The 22,543-nt window shown below is 36.2% G+C and overlaps 1 protein-coding gene across 1 annotated transcript in view; it reads right to left on the bottom strand.

The window, feature by feature from the left end:
• Positions 1 to 2,193: 2,193 nt before the first annotated feature.
• SNTG2 (syntrophin gamma 2) overlaps positions 2,194 to 22,543 on the bottom strand; it is a 169,069-nt gene continuing 148,719 nt past the window's right edge. Inside the window, exons 15-17 of the mRNA XM_057431918.1 lie at positions 16,238 to 16,330; positions 10,515 to 10,625; positions 2,194 to 2,475 (exon numbers count right to left, since the gene is read on the bottom strand). Of these exons, the coding sequence (XP_057287901.1) occupies positions 2,344 to 2,475; positions 10,515 to 10,625; positions 16,238 to 16,330 (336 nt within the window). The 3' untranslated portion in view covers positions 2,194 to 2,343. The remainder of the gene's footprint in view (positions 2,476 to 10,514; positions 10,626 to 16,237; positions 16,331 to 22,543) is intronic.

Below are 22,543 nucleotides of genomic sequence, written 5' to 3' on the forward strand. Positions count from 1 at the left end.
ATCAAGCTGCTCTTACAAAAAAACCAAACACCCCCCCCCCCCCCCCCCCCAACCCCCAAATTAATAATGTTCATTTTGAATTGCAGACTTTTTTGGTAGAAATAAAAGATTATTTAACAAACTTTTTTAAAAATTTGCAGTATTTGGGGAGATACGCTACATTTTTCATCACATGATACTTAAAACATTAAGTGTAGAGACCTGACTGTAGTACCAACTCAGTACTAGCTGGTACAGTTTCCTGCTGTTCGATGTTAGTGGTGATCCTCATATATGAGAAAATAGCAGAAAAGCAAAATTGAAGGAAATCCATAATTCTTCATCCTACAGACACTCTGTCAGTTATAATTATTCATTCTACTAACTGAGAATTGATTGTAAGAAAACTATTAAAACTTTAATGCTATAATTTGTGAATGTTAAAATCTCAATAAATACAAAGGGCTGAAAATAAAATGGAAAGCTGACTATTAAATGAAGCATTTTGAATAAAAGCATGTTTGAGAAAGAAGAAATATTTCATGTTTTTGAAAAAAGGTAATATAAAATTGAATGATCTTCCTTAAAAAATACCATTATGACTATAAATATTTATTTACAAGTAATAAAATATTTCTCACCTTTGCAAAGCATTCTTTTAACAGGAGTTAGCATCCCTTCTATGCCTCCTTGCAAACAACATTAGAACCATAAACAATGTTGGAATTGCAAACAGAGTCCCCACTGTTCAAACGAATTTGTCTATGAATAACAATTGGCAGCAGCTAATCCTTATGGTAGGACCAAATCATCTACTTTAGGCACTTTATTTGTACCTAACCTTTAGGTGGACAGATAAGCATCCATTTAAATTAAGTGCCTGAGGTCCATTGCAGTCTGACAAGACAGCTACCTGCCTTAAGACCTGAGAAGGCAAACTTTTCTGACTAAATTTATGCACTAAAGTTATGTAAAAACACTCCTCATCTGAGAGCTTTTAAAGGCACCTACCTCTTTTCCTTAGGATACAGTAACTTTAGGCTTTTGCTTTAGCAGGACAGACTCCTAAAATTTAGGGAGAACTTTTATGAATTTGCTTCATATCCTGCATCTATTTAGGATATTCTCCTTGCTCGAGTTTCTGATTGTTTTATTTTCTTGAACAAAAAAACTAATTGCCTGATGCTACCTCAAACTGTACTTGGGAACAACTAAGACTTCTATCATAGAAACCTGCAATATTTGGTATTACTTACAAGGGAAGTGCCCTAAGATTAAAATGCCTTCTTTTTATATAAATTTTCAATAACAAGAAGTATTATCTGTGCATATAAGATGATTTCAGAAGGAAGGTTAGGAATATGTTAAAAGTACAACCATATTATTTCCTTAGCAACAGCAAAACCCACTTCATTTGTGTATAAGTCAGAGTAAGACCTGAAGGGAAAAAAAAAAAAGGCAGATGGCCCAGAAAAATCTTTATGTTTTGTTATGTTCACCCTATACTGGAAGTATCCTTCTGCAAACAGCAGTTACTAGAGAATCTGTTCTCAACCATACAGAGCATCACAGCAAAGGATAGCATCAAGGCAATCTATGAATGAACAAATTAATGTCTCATGGAAGCTTTATTAATAGATAAGAAAACCCTAAGGCAAGTTATCTAAAACTGAGAGGAGGCTTTTTAGCAGAGTCTAAAGCTTTTCAGTGGATCTACCATGATATTTAAATTCATACTTAACATCAGCTTGTGCTTCACTAGGCCTACTTAATATGCTTAGAGCCATGTGGGTGCTTAAGTCTTTTCCTCAGTCTGAAATAGAGCACTTATTATTTTCTCAGAGCTAAACTCCCAGGCCTCAAAAGAACTTGACTGTGGAGCTGTAATTTTTCAAACATATAGAAGCAAGATAAAAATTCCTATGGCAGTTGTCTTCAATAATTAGTTCTTTTCTACAGGGAAGGCTAGTAGAAATTGTCTGTGTGCCCAGCACTTTTGAAAACAGACTTAGAGGCCAAATTTTGGACACACACTTTTCAAATGGCATTCCATATTTCTACCTAATAAGGGGGAGTATGTATGACCATGGCAGCAGAAATCAAAATGACACCACAAAAAATATTGAATGAATATTCATTTAGAATTTTAGATTAATGCTGAAGATGACAAACTGATTCAGTTTGACTTAATATTTGTTATCTCATAGATTCAAAATGTTTAACGGATTGTGGAAACTCTTAATGTTACAGCTAACACAACTACAGACTTCTTATAAAATCACGCAGTTGAAACGTTGCGAATGAAATAACTACTTTCTTTAAGAAAATAATTTATTTTCCATAGTCACAACATATAATCTAATATCAGTTAGTGTACATATATTTTCTTGCAATACTCTGACTGTCTATAAACACTGGATCCACAGATGCCACTTTTGCTGCTATAAAGGAGTGAATACAGTGTAAAACTGCTGTCAGATCCTGAAATTCAAGCTCCTGAAAGAAGAAGTAAAAGGGAAAAAAAGGAAGATAAAATGTGAATTCATATTCAGGTTTATAAACATTTTACATAAATGCAGAACAGACTAATCAGCAAACAACAATTGGACTTTAAATAAAAATTTGAATCTTTATACGGAACTCTAAGCTTAAAGAATAAAATGCGCACATCTGTACCTTGTTCACTGGCAGTGACACATGTCAATTTAGTTTTCACTCTGTGTCTACTATATTATTTATATTTTACTCAGCTTGGACAATGAAAGCATACAACTTGCAAGAACATTCAAATATTGCAACATATTTTAAAGTATTTAATAAGGTAAGGATGTTTGAGGATGACGCAGTATCAAACCACAGCCAGGGAGGGGAGAAAAACACATGCTTTGGCAACCCCTGACAGAGAGTCAGATAAGCGGGGCAGAAGCTAAGGTGAAGTCACACCACAGCCTCCATATAGAAATATGGCTGGGTATGAAATTCATATACCTTAATTCAGAAACAAAGGCAGAGTTACTCCTAACCAGTTCTCAGATTCCCTTGACTTTTTATAACATATTTCATGTTCTGTGCACAAGATAAATTTCTTTTTCCCAATCTCTCCAGACAGAAATGGAGTAATATTTTGACACAACAACAGCAAATATGATAAAAGAAACAAGCTCAATTTACATTATACTACTATTTGTAAAGTCTGTTGCTGCTAAATCTATTGTGGGGACACTTGGGACAATTTTTGGCTTAGGGAGAAGACATTTATTTTCAACAGCATTGAAATAGTAATTTATCAAGACACAATCCATATGCTTGCCTTTAAACAAAAAGCAAAGTACTGGACTTCTGCTTTTCTTATAACAGTATTTTACAGTATCTTCTCAACAAAACTGCCTCAAAAAGAGTATTTGGAATTTAAGGTTACTATATTCTGGAAAAACTCACCATTGCAATATCTTGCTGTCTAAGGCCACATATTTACTAGGCAGGGGTGGGTTTACTACTAGCAAATGTCTTAAATTGTTCAGTGATATTTGTGGGGCATGATTTTTTGAGGCTATATTGGACATAACTGGGAATTTTTATTTTTATTTTTTTTCTGGGGTGGGGGGGGAGCTGCCGGAGCTTCTGCGAGGACACTGTTGGTTCCGTCAGGATCCAACCCACCCACCACAGGGCATGGATAAGCCAACCCTGCAGCCCAGGTATGACACCCCTGCGAAAACACGCATAAGAACGGGCAGTAAATTCCCCGAAATTCACAACAAAGCCAGTGTGCTAGGATATGATCCATGGCAGAGCAGGTAACACCCCTGAAGAGACTGAAATGGATGAAGGAGCCACTCTGGAGCAGAAGAAACAAGTAAGAAGCAAGGAGCAGCAAAGGCAAAGAGAAACAAGGAGTGTCAGAAAGAAACTGTTACACCCTGACAATATTTGAGGGATCTAGTTCATGATAATGACATTCTATTGATTTTTTTCTTTAATTGTACACAGTTTCTTTACGACCTCAGGCATATATAACTTATTGTCTCAGGGATTTTATTACCCACTAAGCAAATTTATTATTCCCAGGAAAATGTAATTTTCTGTTACCATCTACTCTCTGCAGTAACAATAAGCAATGTTACCGGACAATAAGAGTAATAAAATGATATTCAACAAGTTCCCAAGATACACTCTTTCCTTGGTGTTACAGGCCTTATAAATGTCTTTATTCTCTACAAAACATCCACAGAAACTACAGGGAAATACCTCACATACCTTTACATCCTGCAAATAATATGTACCCAGAGATTTTTAGGTGCATGTAATCATTTGTCTTGTGTGGGTTATTATCAGACAAACAAATTTTAACTCCTTCCAGAACCTAGAAACTCAAGAATTTCTCAAACAACTTTGAGAATGTGTTAACATAACCCTCTCCTCCCTTCAAAAATTCTTCTCTGAAATTAACTGTTTTTCCTAAAACCTTCAAAAAAATCAAAATCAAACAAAACCATCTGAATTCAGAAACAATGCATAGCTATTTTTGATGCCAACAGTTGAAGTAATTAGTGATTTAAACCAGATTATTATAAATTGATAAATTACAAACTGACACTTCCAAGATTATAAAAGAACAGCAAACACGAAACAACCATAATTAAATCCTAATAAAAAAATAAAGGCATAAATTGATATAACAAATAAGCAAAATGTTCTATTTGTTATCATTTATACCTAGTTAAATAAGGAGAAAAAAAGGTAACATTGAGAGAAGTGGCAAAACTCTCTTAAACCTCTGCTTTTGAATACTTGCTAGTCAACAAATTAAGAAGTAATCATACTAAAAGAAGAAAAATCTCTTGAGAACTTGTATCAAGCTAAGCACTTAGATAACTTAATAACTGGCATTTGGTTCCTGAATTAATCATTTGGGCCTCATACTCAAAATTAGATCTCTTTGTAAAAGAAAAATGAAGCATGAATGTCGGTTGAAATCCTTTGAGGAATTTAAGCCCATGTAATTTTTATTGTGATCCTTTTGGGGCACAAGAAAATCTGCTTTTTCTATTTTGCTTGATAGTTATGGAGCAAGTATGGGAATAAGTTTTTTTAAAATGTATATTATAGACAGTAGATTTCTACTGTAAATATTAATTTAAGATTAATATGAAGATTTTAAGAAAAGAGTGTCATTATTTAACTCTCATTGTCTGAGTTTTATAAAACTAAAAGGAAGTACACACTCATGATTATTACTGAAATATAACTCAATATGATATAACACGTGTCTCAGAATATCAGTTCTTGGCCCAAGTAAAAGGTTTACACCTCCTGAATTATCATCTTTAAAACCAGTAAATTCTAAAACATGAACTCACTTATGTTTGTCTTAGACGTGCTCCAAAATAATGATATCATTCAACAATGTCATCTCAGTTTCGACATTCAACACAATGACCAAATGTGGTCAAACAAAGACAGATTTTCCCAAAGCTTTTCATTTCTCTGCTCTGGATTAATGCACTTCTAATCTATATATGTTTATCATGATAAGAAATCAGAAGTAACAACACAGATTGCAGGTAGGATTTCAGGCTAACAATGTTATGTGAAGAATTTTGGGATAAGAAAAGAGCAAATACAGGAATGTCTCATTACTGGCAATCAGTTCTTCCCAGCGCCCCTACTGCACAGTTCTCTCTGTTTTTGTCAGTTCACAGTATATAATAATAATAATATAAAAATATAAAATATAATAGAATCATAGAATAGTTAGGGTTGGAACTGTCCTTAAGATCATCTAGTTCCAGCCCTCTTGCATGGGCAGGGACACCTCCCACTAAACCATGTCACCCAAGGCTCTGTCCAGCCTGGACTTGAACACCGCCAAGGATGGAGCATTCATAGATTCCCTGGGGTATCCATTCCAGTGCCTCACCACCCTTACAGTAAAGAACTTCTTCTATAATACATAATGTATATTATATAATAAATATATAACATATAATAAATATAGAATATATAACAACAATACTATATTTTCTATAAAACATAATCTACATACAGTTGAAAGAGGAGCAGTACCATATTATTGAACTGATGTTTTATGTGAAGGCAGCACTTTATTTTATCCATTTAATAGTGCAGGTCCCTCAGTCAGGGGGATTATTTTCAAGAATGGTGCTAGTTTTGGAAGCTGTTACAGAGCTTGGCAGCCAAACAGGTGGCATGCAAGCACTCTTCATAGAATCATAGAATAGTTATGGTTGGAAAGGACCTTAAGATCATCAAGTTCAAACCCCCCTGCCATGGGCAAGGACACCTCCCACTAAACCATGTCACCCAAGGCTCTGTCAACAGCTGATTTATTTCTCTCAAGTTCTCTCACGTCTTCACTATTTCATATTACATTATCCATGGGGGTGAGATATCATCTGGGATCATAAAAGAGGAGAAGTTCTCTGGAGGTGTCCTCTTGCAGGGCTCTGTTAGATGCGGTCAGCTATGGTGGTTTCACAGAGGGAGTTCACCTGAGGCTTCATGTACCACAAGCACCCAGAAATGCAGCTTACCACAGTAGTATTTAACCCAGGAGAACACAAATGAGGGTAAGTGCTTTGTATCTGAAGGATGTCTGATGTCTATGCTGGCTGCCTTCACAATCCTGAAGGCAGGAAACCTGCTAGTCAGGTGCAGATGCTGAAGAATAGTCATATATACCCAAACCAAAAGTTGGGGTACAAATTTTTGAATGCTCAGGACACAGATTGCTCAGGGAATGGGTATTCTGGTGGTGGATATGGCTTGCATGCGTATTACAACACAGAGAGCATAAGAGGATTGGGGGATAGTTTGGAAATATGATTTGGTAAAAGAAAGGGATAGCTGCCTGGCTTGGAAAAATGTGGATGTTGCATCGTAAGAGGACATGAAAACAATATGTCTTTTAGCAAGGGAATGTGTCCTTAAGGGAGGAAATTTGACCTCTTCAGATTTAGAATGTAATGTGAATTCTTCCTAGAAAATAACACCAATGACACTTCTTTCAAACAAATGAATTGCTCTGAAAAGTTGTTTTTCCTTTTTCTTTTTTTTTTTTTTTTAAGTTACATTTCATCTCCAGCCAGGTAGATGACTAACTGATCATTTTATTTGATTTGATTTGTATTATCTAAGACCACCCTTATGCTTGCTTGCCTTATCTGTGATTGCTGCTCTTTTCTTTAATTAAGATTATCAGTTTATTTTTGCTGTATTTAGAAGAATCTGTGCATGTCTAGTGTTTCAATAACCAAAGCTATTTCAGTTTACTTTATGGATCCTAATAAGTGGATTAAGTACAACAAAGACACCAGAAGGAAGACAGCAAGAGAAGAGCATAAAAGATTGGATTAAATCAGTGGGAGGACAAGGCTGCAAAACTGCCTGCTGGTACTGAGAATATAAAAAATGTGCACACTGTGCTGACCTTGATCACTATATGTGCACAGGTGATAAGAAAAAATATATGTCCTTGTTTTGTCCACCCACCTATGAGAATTGGATTTATTACATGTCATAAAGAGTTTGACATTCCTGTTGCATCATTACCACATACACACTTAATTTTATTGATTACTTCCAAGAGCTGTTGAATCAGTATTTGAGCAAGAGATGACATAACAGGCAGATAATGAAGGCACTGAAGACACTGACAGATAGTATTATTACGCCCTATGAGTTTTGTGACTTCTTTAAGGACTTTGGTAAGCCTCAGTGTTTATTAGTTGTTGACAAAAGCACAGCTATTACTACTGTATTATTCCACTTATTTCAAACAGATTCAAATGACAACCATGTATTTTGTAAAGACAGAACAAAGATCTCTAGGTTTCAGTTCCAGTCCACATGGAATACAAACTGGAAAAGGAAATTCTAAGTTTAGTTTTATATCTTGCAAGTATACCAGGGTTTGGCTGCCGTATTTTGGCTCAGAAGAAGAAACGTATTAGCATTGCACAGCTTGCTAAGACTGTTATAAACATGCAGAGATAAATTATCAGCTATGGTATGAAAGCTTCTTCAGCTATAAACTTTTATTTGGCCTTCTCCTTCTGACTGTCACTTGCACAAAGAGAAGAATAAGCTAAAATGGTGCTCTTACCCTGCAAGCATAAAAACCGTATCTATGAAGCCAGTAGTCAGAGCCAGATAATTGCAACTCTATCTACCAATTGTACTTACTTCTTTTAACAGTGTTCTACAGGGACATGGAAGAGTCAGATGGCTTTTCACTTTGAGTGATCAGCTTGAGTGCTATGAAATGCAATTCTCTACCGCTAAATCTGAAACACTTTTAAATGATACGTTGACAGATGCAAACTTTGCTAATGCATGAGAAACTCATCTGAAAATTTGGTTCTGGAGATGCTTGTCTAAAAACAGCCAACTAAATTCACCCATTCCAGCAAATATTAAAATAGATTTCCAAAAGCAGTTAGACTGTCCAATACTGTCACACAGGCAAAATCTTAACTCTTATTTAACATCATCTTGTAAACGCTTTTCAAAATTTCAAGATGTTCAGTAGTAAATTGCCAGACTTTAGCAATCAAAACCCCCGTTAATAAAAATACAGATTACGGTTTATTGATGCTAGAGATTAATGATGCTGTAAAGAGAGAGCTTTGCTTGCACTCTCCTCAATTTGCCATATCTCTCACAAGTATTAATATGGAAAAAATATCTTCTCAGATGGATACAGTAAAACTAAAAAAGAAATATGATTTCCTGACCAGTCTCCTGACCTGTTTTAAAGAGAACAGGATTACCTGAAAAATTGCTGTAGAGATTAATTGCAAAATAGATCACATTGTACCACTCTACCACCCTGAAATTACTGAAGATTTGAGGCTACAAGTCAGTGAGGAAAGCATACTGAATGCACTCAGATAAATATGCAGGGCTCTTAAGTTGTATGTGTAACAGACAGGAAGTGTATGAGACCAGCAATATTTAGTTGAAATTATTAAAATATGGCTCAAAATATTCTAGCACCACCACGATTTCTTTCCTCTCAAGAGCAAAAGAGCAAGTGCAGTGAAGAAAGACATACAAACTATCTCTCTGCTCCCAAGGTGAAGAAATTATTAAAATATAATTCCATCTTTTCTTTCCTACTGAGTGTAAAAGGAACCAAAAATGAGAAGAAAAGGGAAATTCTGAATTAAAATATGCTTGGGAAAAAAAGTCTTATCTTTCAGGGGTCTACAGTTTAGCTAAGGGAGATAAAGCATCCACAACAACCATGGAAGTCCTAATCTTTTTTTTTTTTTTTTTTTAAACTTTTTTTTAAGCAACCTTGAAAATTCATGTTATATGGTGTGTAGGCTAAGAATATCTACTTGTATAAAGATAAGTTGTAATTTCTCAGTAGTGGATACTGTGTTCAGGTACATAAGCTATATACAGCTTTTCCAAGTACAAAATATTTCAGCTGTTATTTACCATACCAGTTTTCCACAACAGATTACTTTTTCAAAGAAAATTTTAGCAAAAATGGTTTAGTCACTCCTGAGACTCTGCAATTTGGAAGAAATATTAGATTCTTTTTACTGTGAAATCTGCCCACATTTGTTCACAGGAAAATTTACATGGAAAATGTATATTATATAATATCTTTTACGCTAGAGCCAAAAGACAACTCAGGTTAGGTTTACTGATGAAATACTGAATAATTTACCAATACAGATGTATAAAGTAAGACATATTGAATTTGTTGTAACTTTATGGTAAGCAGGGAAGGCTAGGGATTTTCTTCTTACAACTTTTTTCATCACAGGACAGAACCAGTGCAGATTAAGGTATTACAGCCAAACCTCCAGATGATGATTCAAACTACAGTCCTGAAGTAGAAACTGCTGAAATTCAGATGGGAAGCCGAATTCTAAGTTTCACAATTTTATTTGATTGCTAGAGGAAAGGAATAAAAAGACACCAGTAATATGTCATCTATAGTAGTTACTGGATGCCTCCACAACTTAATTACAGATCCTTAAAAGGACTGAGTGCTCTTATTTCATGGTAGAAACATTAGGTTACAGGAATTGTTTGGCATCTTGCAAGAATATTCCCTTTTTTAAGTTACTAAAGTTTACATAATCTTTTATTTTATTGCTAAACCTTAAGCTCATATTTGTTTAAAATGTATATGATACAGCAGCTTGAAAATGTATTTAGCATTTAAATAATTTTATTTTTCCTTTATCATTTTAAAAGCAGATTTTAGGTATATCTATTATAGGTTGACTAAACAACTTCACAGAAATCATCTTTCTGAAACAATAAAACAGCATCCTAACACAACTCAGTAACAGGCTTGTACAAATACTGTAATAAATCTATAAATACTACATTACTTCCGTTTACTGTGAAGTTTCTAGAAAACGGGAAAAAAATATAAACTGTGTTGTGAAGTTCATCATATGCATGAGCAGCAGTAAGTGGAATTTTTGATGCCTTGATAGGTATTCCATTTAAATTTTTACGAAACTGAGAAAGAGGCTATTACTTACCTTTGTCTCAATTTGTTTGGTGTCTAGATTCTGAAACAGCAGCTTTACTTTTGTTTTCCCATCATCTGAAGACCCTTTTAGCTGAGAGAATTTAAACCTCCACAGCACATTCTAAAGAGAAAGAAATTTGATTAAGGACTCTGTTACACACTTTTACCAACTGTAAATTGATGATGGAAGATTATATGAGATAAAGCATTAAGGAAATAAACATAGCACATGATAACAGGCTGGTTGCAGAGCAAATAAAATTAACAACTCTGTGTCATAGTTGAAAGCAAAAGACTATTTATAGTCATTAATTAAATAATCATTTAGAAATCATCTGAAATGTAAATATTTCAATTGCCTACGCAATATCAAAATCACAGAATCACAGAATCCATGGCATTTAGAAAGATCCTTGATGATATCTGTATCTGCTTCACTATGAACATAGTTCTATGCCATATCTTCATCTTTCGTATTTCACCTAGTTCATCTGCATAATATAATAATGTCTTACATAGATATTGCAAAGCTGAATTTACTAATGGGTATAACGTGATTTGAAATCCTAAGCTAAAATAAGCTACAGAAATTCAAAGATATTATTATTGAATGTAGCCTTGCAAACCATAAAAATACTTTTTTACATTACATGGAGAAATATATGAGAATTCTAGGCTTTTTGGTAACCTCTGGGTTTATGCATGACATCTAACTACTGTTGGCAAGTCCTAGATTGACAGGTATGTTTTAGTAGTTATGGTGATACTTCTTAAAGACAAATAATTTTTGAAGACAAATTATTTTTGAAACCAATGTAGTTTTCTATATTTATTTGAATGTTTTCTATTGATCACCTAAGAACATATAAATATAAAAAAATACAAGGTAACAATTTGCACCCAGACCTCCCGCTGATATTTCCTTTGTGACTTAATCTCAATGAAAATTCTATGCACCTGTTGAAATGTTATTTAGTCCCTGGACACTGCTGAAGAAACACAATTTAAATGCTTTGAAGGGGATTTCAAAAGTACACACAGAAAAAAAGTGAGCTATGTCCCATTTTCCAATATACCATATTGCAAAATATTTTTTTTTTATGTAGATCAGTGCTACCAGTGGTCTTGAGACACTACTCATAGTTTTAAAGAAAATGCCCTATGGACAAAAAAGTGTTTGCAGAAGGCACAAAAAGCCTCATTCCATCTCCCTGGTTCCCTGAAGACGTAAACATCATTGACTTTTTAAACAAATACAAGAGATGAAGAAAAACCCAACTATGCTACAGCATGTTGATGGTGCTTAAACTTTACATTCATGAGCAGATTTTAACTGAGTCCAGTCCTAATTAGACCATGCACTAAGTATTCAAAGCTTAAATGAATTTGGATCTAAATAGGATAGATGAATATCCACTATATAACTGCTTGGGTGGAGATGAAAGAACTTAGGAACAATTTAGCAATAATAGGCATTGCTGGAGTAATCATCTCTCTCAACAGTTTACAATGAGTGGAAAAGAAGAGAAGTAGATGGCTCTAGAAGGCAGAAGAAAATGCATACTTTGGGATCCTTTTATCTTGGATGAGCGGCTGGAGGCACAGGATGGAGAAGATGAACCAGCCAAGCCAAGAAGATAAAAAGAAGCTCTATGATCAGATATTAAGCAGCTGCAGGCCACAAGAGTATCTTTGTGATGGGCCCAAAATGGCAAAATGAGTTAAGCCTGGAACAGAACATGTAGGAATGGATGATCCTGGAACAGAAAATGTAGGAAATGAAGTAATTCTTTCAAATAAGTTTAAGAATCCCCTTGAACATCTTGTGTTGTGTTTGCATAGCAAGGTTTTGGTAGTGGGAGAGGCTACAGGGGTGGCTTCTGTAAGAAGCTTCTTGAAGCTTCCCCTATGTCCTATAAAGCCAATGCTAGATGGTTCCAAGACAGACCTGCTGCTGGCCAAGGCTGAGCCCATCAGCAACAGTGGTAGTGCCTCTCGATAAAATATTTAAGAAAGAGAAAGAAAAGCATTCAACCAAACAAAAAAGCCCCAAAGGTAAACAACAAACCGAGGTGGAACAGCAGCTGAAGAGAGGAGTCACAATACATGAGAGAAACAGCTCTGCAGACACCAAGGTCAGTGAGAAAGGAGGGGCAGGAAGCGCTCCAAGTGCCAGAGCAGAGACTCCACTGCAGCTCATGGTAAGGCAGGTTGTCCCTCTGCAACCCATGGCAGAGCAGATCTCCACCTGCAGCCCATGGAGGACCCCATGCTGGAGGAGAAGGATGCCCAAAGGAGGATGTGACCTGTGGGAAGCCTGCACTGGAGCAAGCTCCTGGCAGGACCTGTGGCCCCTGTGGACAAAGGAGCCCATGCTGGAGCGGGTTTGCTGCAGGACTTGTGACCCTGGGGGACCCACACTGAAGCAGACTGTTCCTGAACAGTCTCCCATGGGATGGATCCTACTCTGGAGCTGGGAAGATTGAGGAGTCCTCCTTCTGAGGAGGAGGGAGTGGCAGAGAAAATGAGTGATGAACTGACTGCAGTTCAGGAACTAACATTCCATCATACTTGTCAATCATATTTAAAAAATCATGGCAGTCAGGTGAAGTTCCCGATGACTGGATAAAGGGAAATATAACCCCCATTTTCAAGAAGGGGAATATGGATGACCCGGGGAATTACAGAGCAGTCAGTCTCACCTCTGTGCCTGGCAAAATCTTGGAGCAGATTCTCCTGGAAGGCATGCTAAGGCACATGAAAAACAACAAGGTGCTTGGTGGCAGCCAGCATGGCCTCACTAAGGGGAAATCCTGCCTGATCAATTTGGTGGCCTTCTATGATGGGGCTACAGAACTGATGGACAGGGGTAGAGCAGTTGATGTCATCTACCTGGACTTATGCAAAGCGTTTGACACTGTCCCACATGACATCCTTATCTCTAAATTGGAGCAACATCAATTTGATGGATGGACCACTCGGTGGATAAGGAACTGGCTGGATGGCCGCACACAAAGAGTTGTGGTCAATGGCTCAGTGTCCGGCTGGAGACCAGTAACGAGTGGTGTCCCTCAGGGATCGGTGTTGGGACCAGTCTTGTTCAACATCTTTGTCGCTGACATGGTCAGTGGGATTGAGTGCGCCCTCAGCAAGTTTGCCGATGACACCAAGCTGTGTGGTTCGGTTGATAACGCTGGAGGGAAGAAATGCCATCCAGAGGGACCTTGACATGCTTGTGAGGTGGGCTGATGTCAGCCTTATGAAGCTTAACCATGCCAAGTGCAAGGTCCTACACCTGGGTTGGAGCAATCCCAGGCACAGCTACAGGTTGGGCAAAGAAGAGATTCAGAGCACCCCTGAGGAGAAGGACTTGGGGGTGTTGGTCGATGAGAAAACCAACATGAACCGGCTTCAGCATGCATTTGCAGCCCAGAAAGCCAACGATATCCCGGACTGCATCAAAAGGAGCGTGACCAGCAGGTCGAAGAAGGTGATCCTGCCCCTTTACTCTGCTCTCGTGCGACCTCACTTGGAGTATTGTGTACAGTTCTGGTGTCCTCAACGTAAAAAGGACATGGAACTGTTGGAACAAGTCCAGAGAAGGGCCACGAGGATGATCAGGGGACTGGAGCACCTCCTGTATGAAGACAGGCTGAGAAAGTTGGGGCTGTTCAGCCTGGAGAAGAGAAGGCTGTGTGGAGACCTCATAGCAGCCTTCCAGTATCTGAAGGGGGCCTATAGGGATGCTGGAGAGGGACTCTTCATTAGGAACTGTAGTGATAGGACAAGGGGTAATGGGTTAAAACTTAAACAGGGGAAGTTTAGATTGGATATAAGGAGGAAATTATTTCCTGTTAGAGTGGTGAGGCACTGGAATGGGTTGCCCGGGGAGGTTGTGAATGCTCCATCCCTGGCAGTGCTCAAGGCCAGGTTGGACGAAGCCTTGGGTGATATGGTTTAGTGTGAGGTGTCCCTGCCCATGGCAGGGCGGTTGGAACTAGATGATCTTAAGGTCCTTTCCAACCCTGACTATTCTATGATTCTATGATTCCCCAAACCCCTGTGCCACTGGTGGGGAGAGGTAGAGAAAATTGGGAATAAAGTTAAGACTTGGAAGAAGGGAAGGGTGGGGAGAAGGTGTTTTAAGATTTGGTTTTATTTTATTATTATCCTACTATGATTTTTTTTGTAATAAATTAATTTCTCGAAATTGAGCCTGTTTTGCCCATGATACTAATCTGGGCAAAATGAATGACCTCTGCCTGACCTTATTTCAATTCATAAGCCTTTCAACGTGTTTTTCTCCCCATGTCCAGTTGAGGAGGGGAGTGATAGAGCGGCTTTGGTGGGCACCCGGTGTTTAACCCATCATACTCCTAAGCAAAAGTTCTTACCTTTTTTGTTTCATTATTTCTAATATGAAGGCGCTTTTTATATTATTTCCCAGACTGTAGAAAAGGATATTTTTAATGAGCACATGAGCTGGTTGCCAAAAATTTGAGTTCCAGTCTCAGAGTCCTAGAGCAGACAAGGGACTGGCCTTTATTTTAATAAGTCTGTATGAACACCTGCTGTGGTGTAAGAGCATTCTTTGCATCAGTAGGTGATTTTAATTTGAAATTCATTATCTCAAACAAAAAAATATTTTTTCAGCACAATTTCTGTGTCGCTGATGAACTGTTAATTGCTTGACCGCTTCACCAATCTATTCAGTGGTGCTAGGAAATACTCTGAAAAACCTGTAAGTATGGGGCAACACAGTTATCTCCAGCTGACAATTATCAGAAGTAAGATGAACTGCAGAAACAACCCTCAGTCAGATGCCTCACTCAGGCTTGACGAAGCACCATCTCTCACACAGATTAAATATAAAGGTACTTGTACACACAAAAACTAGATGCTGTGTCGGCTTTTAAAAATTCAGTATGTTTTCTGTTATCTCAGAATGACTGACTGAATTTCTTTAATATATCTTTAAAAAATCCTTTCAGTTTGGAGTTAAAGGCCATATTTCAGATGACAGATCTTCTACTGTAGAGCTCTATTAATACAGTAACATTTTATGTATGTAAGTTTGCTTCTACTGGCAATAAAATGTATAAATCCATTTATAATAATTTAAATAAAAGTATCACTAGATTATATAGAAAACAGTAGAATTATAGACAGGGTTTAGAAGTTGACATGCATCATAAACTACCCCTGTGGCACTTTATATATAGCCACTGTTTTGCATTATAGGTGATTTTAATATTAAAAATTGACTTTGAAATGCATTTGTTCTTGTTCTGCTTGTTTTAGACATGGCCTACATTTCTTATGATGGAAGAATAATTGAAACTACTTTATATTTGTAGCTTCAAAACAAAATCAGGTGATACTTCATTTCTTTCATTACTGGTAATCTTTTAAAAATCTTGAAGTTTCTTCATTATAAGAAACCAAGTTCTCCGCTAAATATCACCTTTCTTTGCTTTTATTACTTGAAAATTACTTTTTTTATATCTTTCTCCAAAATTTATCTCTACATGCTAAGGCACAACTATAATTATGCCAAACTCACTACATTTCAGTAATGCTGTATAAATAAAAAGTTCACTACTTTTGAGGAAGAAATGTTCATCAACATAAAGAAATGACTGCTATTAATCAACATAAAAATTTATGGTTAATAAGAATTTCAACAATAGTAAAATAAAAAAGAGTTGTGTTTTCTTTCCTTTTAATTCTTACCTTTGTTTTACTGTCAAAACAGGTAAATCCCAGAGCAAAGTCTACTGTGAAACACAGGCTATCCCCTTGCCAACTGCACATATATGTTTTAGACTGGAAAAAAAAAGTTTTTGAAAGAACAACCATCATTACCATTTATCACATAATGTTTTATATAGGTTTTTTTTCTGTGGGAAGACACTCAGATGGCAACACTGGTACTGCTTTATCTTATTGCATTTTAAAATTGTCAAAACCTTCTGTCTGTAAGTCAGTATTAGATCTACCAGCCAGACATTAACTGGAAGTCTTCTTTACTTCAAGTCACTCTTCCACAAAATACATACCATATTCTTGGAAAGCATCCCTTATAAAATACAGCAGAACAATCAAAGCCAAACTGACTATTTAAAACTTTTGGAAAACTGCTTAGATCTGGACTATTAATGACTTCTGACAGAATTTCCAGCATATGTGCAGGTAACAATGCCTAAATGTTTAGTCATTGTGATCAAATTATGAAAAAGCTATCTGCCTACTTGACCTCTCTATCAGTTTTAAACTTTGTAGACAGTCTTTTTTATTTTGCAGTGTTTTTTCATTTGTCAACTTGGTGACATGCCAGTGCAGCACCATGTTAATTAATGCTAAAGTAATTCAATAATAAGAACTAGTCATTATCACTCATTAGTTAGCATTGATACTTGCTAGACACTGATATATATATATAGCAATTCTTTGATTGCCTTTCAGGTTAGAAAGAAAAAGTCTGATTTATTAACAAAACCTAGAAGTTTTATTTAAACTTCTGAATAGGCTTTACAGTAAAAGTCAATTAACATCCTCCTTTACATATGTTTATAATGCTAGCTAAATTGGGTATGTGATGGTATGTGAAAGCACGTGAAAAATTTTCTGCTGCTGATACACTATGAAACAGCTTGATGACATGCACCATTCAGAGTTAATGACAAAAAAGCTCATTGGTTTCAGAATCAGATCAGATCCTGCCTCCACCCTTTCCTCGTCACCCCTTACCACCCATTTTTAAAATTACAACCTTGTGTCTTATGAAATCTATCTTTCTTATTTTTTTTCTCTTCCAAAGCAGCATTGTTTTGCTCTTATTGATATTTCAGAAACCACGGAGTTACCTCACATTTGGACATTTGTTTACATGAATTTTTCACATTTGAATAGTTTCCTTAAAAAAAAAAAAAAAAAGGTTTTAACACAATAATGGCCTAGAAGAGGTTAAAAGCATTTATAAATTTGCTTAAGTTGAAAACTGGCATTTTAATTTTTTTTTATAGATTTATGGTACAATCTAGAACTTCTTCATTTAGTAGTTGTAAAGGTTTCCTTGTTTCACTATTAATAAAAACATTTAAGGTTATAATAAAATAAGCATTCCTGAGTTAGAGATATGATATTTTCACAGGGTATTTTAAAGAGTATTGAAAGGGCTGGGAATTAAATTATTAGTACAGATTTGTATTATAATCACCTCAACAATGACAGTTGTATATATTATTTTAGAATAAATGATTTTTCTCACTGGTGTTCAGAGATCATATTATTTGGCATTTAAAAAGATTTCAGTGATTGATATTCAAGAAGAACAATGTTTAACTATCCCTGCATTTTGGTTAGTAATTATAAGGTGACATTACGCACCAGTCACAACTTATTCTCCATTATTTTCCAGTTAAAAAGGTTATACTACCTGAGCTCTGATTCAGCAAAGCAATTTTTAAAACGTGTTAAATTAGATTCACTGAATGGGTAAGCATCTACTTGCTAGGCCACAAATGGTGACTACTAAAATGAACTATACACAAATAATTAGCCGGGCGTATTTTACAAATATCCAATATTTGCAAACAATGGCACTGGCTGGCAAATTATTTGCAGACAAGTACTACAGCCAAACAGAATATGGTGCATTTTCACTGTGATAAACATTAAAAATAGATATATAAAGTTTATACTTACAAAATACACTAACAGCAATTTCTTCACAGCAGAATTAGTTTGGGGTTTGCTGTGCAAATTTAAAAGCCTGCCTACAGCATTTTCTCAATAACTTTGAAAAGGTTCTCAGACAGCTTTGCGATAAATACTCCCATCTCCACACATTAACACTACTACAGATCACCGCGCCTTTCTACTCTTGCTTTTGGAATAAGCTTCTCATACACTTGCAATTGTGTGATCGCTCTTGGTTGCCTACAACAACTGTTTACATGGAAGCTTAACACAAGTAAAATAACACTGCATGTTAGCTGGATTGAGAACTCACAGTTTAAGCAACAGAGAGGAGAATAATAGGTTACATAAAAATCCTTCCATACCTATTTGAAATTAGATTTTTCTGTGCTTAGGTCTAATACTAGCTTATCACAAAATACTTGGGGATTATAAGTAGAAGTAGATGAGAATCTACAAGGTTATCACCCTTAAAATATGCACTAAAATATTTTCCAGTCATATAGCTATACCCTAATAACCACGTCAAATTTACATAGGTCATACACATATGAAAATTTGAAACATTAGCAAATGTGATACAGTGACCATCTTTGGCTTGTACTGCGTCAGACAAGATGTAAAAGTTTTTCCAGCTCTAACCTTGGTGATTTTGAACATTATGGGGACATAGACTATGATTTTAAGCCTGATGGGATTCTTCAGTCAAAGCATTAAGAATTAAGCTGTCCAAACGAAGGCATCATGCCTGAACTGCAACAGCTAAGAAATTTGTAGCATGTAGCCTGTGGCCAGCATGACACTATCATGCTAGGACTGAATTGTGAATACATGGAGTACCATGCAATACTAATACCATTATGCACTAATTAGCATTACCTCACATTCTGGCAAAAACATCTTTGACCAGTCCCAAGTACATGTGTTCTCTGCCTATCTTGTCCTGCCTCCACACTGGGTCCCCTTCACCAGAGATCATGTGAGAGTGAGCAAGCCTCTGCTCCAAAGCAGAAGAGGAAGGTTAAAAGCAGTTTTCAGTGTTTCCCTCTTGCTAATGAAATTCCTGCTTCTCCTCAGCAAATCACTTATACAAAGCTGAACTCTTGTCTGCACAGTAACTGCAGGGGACCGAGAATCCTGGAGGGAAGTAAGAAGTGTGAGTAGGGCAGAGAGTTAGCAAATGGAGGGTCCTAGAAGCTAAATTAGGGAAAAGAGTGCCTGCATCCAGGAGCAGGAGGTGTTGCTGCCAGTGTGCAAGTACTCTTCTACTGCAGCCTTCAGAATAAAAGTCCCTAAATTTACCCTAGGACAAGATTTCAGCCCTTTAGCAAGGTCCCATCAGTTGATCAGTAGCTTGTCTTTCACTCCCATCTACAAAACTCTTGACATTTCCATCCTAGCATGATCGTTCAGTTAGCTAACATTGTGAGGCTTGAGAAACTTAGTATTTTTGTTGTTGCTCTTGCTATTCACGTCAATTAATATCTTCCATAACTATGCACATGTCTGCAGAAGGCAATTAGCACTGAAGGTTTGGGTTAATTACCTCTTAATGGAAGAAAACCAGAAAGGATTCTTTTATGTCTATCTTCCATCAGTTTTTACAGTAGGGAGAGGGCAAGGGACAGGTTGCTTCAGTACTCTAAAACAAAGATCAATCTAGGATTCTAACAATGAGAAGAGACTTTACAAAAACGCTCAATGACAGGGCAATTCATTTTAAAACCAACTTTTATGGGAGACAATGTGTTTGTGAACAGATCTGCAGCCTAACAAGAAGGGCTTTAAACTTTGCTTATGGGTATTAGGTAAATAAGTCAAGAAGTGAGTAAATGCTAAAACTGGAGATTGAATGCATGGTGAAAGACTACAAGAGGGACTTTGTAATTGTGACTCAGAAGCAAGAGACAAATAGACCTCAAACATCTGTACAGGGAGAGACAGAGCCTGGGCAGCAAATGGGGAACATTTCATGTGCAGTCACTGCCCTATAACATGGTGGGAAGCATGAAGATTTGGTGGGTAATAGGCACCATTGCAGCCCAGGCACAGGCTGCTTAGGAAAGAGAGGCAAGGAATTAAAAGAGGATCCCTCCTTCTCTTGAGTTGCATTGTATGTATAGGGATCCATGGCCACACAAACCCATAGTATGAAGCCAGAAGGAAGTGAGAATGCTTGTCATATCAGGTCTCTCAGGAAGGATGAAGCCACACATAAGTTTGGTTGATTCAGGGACTGTGCAGCCCAAACGCTTCTAAATAAATCTAGGTATGCAAGAGATTTTTTTGGTAATTGGAATATGAGCTCATTAAACTGCTTTAGCTGGAGGGACTAAATTTTCTTAAGTTCTGTCATAGGTGTCCAATGTAGTGTCTGGATGATTTTTAAGACATAAAATCTTTTAATGTTACTCTAACATGGGATTGTCTTCTGTGCAAGAAATAGAGGCTCCTATTGCATATGTTTTTCAGTAAAATCCTTTAAAGACATGATTATTAATAATGCTTGTCAGTTCAGAAGTTATATTCTGAGATCATCAACAAATATATATACTAAAAAAATACCATTTTACATAAGTTTTAAAGAATCAGGGTGGTCAGTTACTAACTTTTTCAGTCAGTATTCCTAAATTTTCCTCTATTTCTTTGGCAGATAATGTTTCCGAGGAACAAATGAGATTCAGCAATGTTGCTCCTGTAAGAGCAACACAGAAACATGATATAGTGTATATGCCTTTTAATGGAATTTACTTTTATAACTCTAGTGCTGTTCCTAATGCCTTATCAAGCTTACGGTTTCAAATATTCAGTTAATGCAGGGTTATATTGTGGTTAATTATTGTCTTGCATGAATAAAACCCTCTCTTTTCCTCTAACTACAACATACATATGCAATTTATTCATTCATTTTGGACTCAGCTATGTTCCACTGAGAGGAAATCCTAGTGTTTTTAATCAGCCAAAACACAGAAATAAATACTGGGCTTCTATTCGAAATGAATAAAAGTTTGGCATGTAGATGATTTTGCTTGTTTATTTTCTACAAAGCAATTGGAAATTAGACAATACCGTTACACTTTACTGCTTAAACTACATATTTCCCCTGCTCCTCTGTCAACTAGATATGTATATACATTTCCTCTAAAATGGATTGTCAAGGTTTATTACATGTAAACGGGAACACTGCCACTACTTCTTCCTACACTCATGTTATAGAATTCAACACATACTTTCTAAAAATAAATGATAAAAATAACTAGACAGCAAAGCATATGGGCAAGAACCATACCCATATCCACATGCATACTGTATACAGATCACACACTGCATTCATATTATTCACTTGTTCACTTTAAGTTAAAATATGTGCTATGCCTCCGTGAAGAAATAGTATGCCATCAATATAATAAATGCTAAAATCTAAACAAAACACTGACTTTTCTGAGAACAAAAGAGTATTTCTATTGAAATTAAATTAGCATTATTTTATTGATCTAATGAAGATAGTTTTGGAAGAAACAAGTCATTCCTTTTACATGTAAAATAGCACAACTGATGAGAACACAGTTTTATTTGGTCAGTAAAAACAGTACCTACTTCATATATTATAAAAAAGCCATCATCATCTGGTTCTGGTCATTGCTCTTTTTTATAGTTCACTACCAAGGAATATAATAACAACAATGCACGTGTTTAGTGTGTTTAATTTAGCGATGACCCCCAAATCTATTAAAGTTAATTAACAGCAAATGTCTTTTGAGTTACTCAAGATTTATCTGTTGTCATTCAGTGTAAAAAAGAAAAAAAAAAAGCTTGACCATATGCAGATTAAAATTAAGTGACTAAAAATCTCAAACAGAGCAACTAAAAATATCCCGAACTGAGCACTTTTCCCTATTAGAAAAAGTTGACTTTTCACCAAAGTCTATAATGTCACGAAGACTTAAGAAAGCAAACTGTATACAAATGAGTAGGATAGTGGGATTCTAATGGGCTAAATGTATATGAAGTGATTTGTCATTCTCTATTAAACTGGAGATTAACATAATAACTGAATTTAATTCTTGAGTTTTCCCTAGAAATCAATTACTGGTTAACATTTCAGTCATACCGACTGAAGACTCCAGGCTTGCCAATTTAATTGATGAAGTTTTAATATCATCCAAATATCACTGACCCTTGTTCTTCCTTGATTCTGAGACCAAATCCCTCTTAATGGTTTTTTTTTAGTCTTTTTGTCAGTGTTGGCATGTGTAAGAAAATGGCAGGCAGTCTGCAGGACTTGTCAGAGGAACTTAAATGACTGAAACAGAGGAGGACTTAAATGATGTGCTCTTT

This window comes from Pezoporus wallicus, unplaced genomic scaffold (genome assembly GCF_028554395.1).
Source record: "Pezoporus wallicus isolate ANWC-B61680 ecotype Strahan unplaced genomic scaffold, APGP_CSIRO_Pwel_v1 contig_161, whole genome shotgun sequence".
In the NCBI taxonomy this organism is placed as follows: Eukaryota; Metazoa; Chordata; class Aves; order Psittaciformes; family Psittacidae; genus Pezoporus; species Pezoporus wallicus.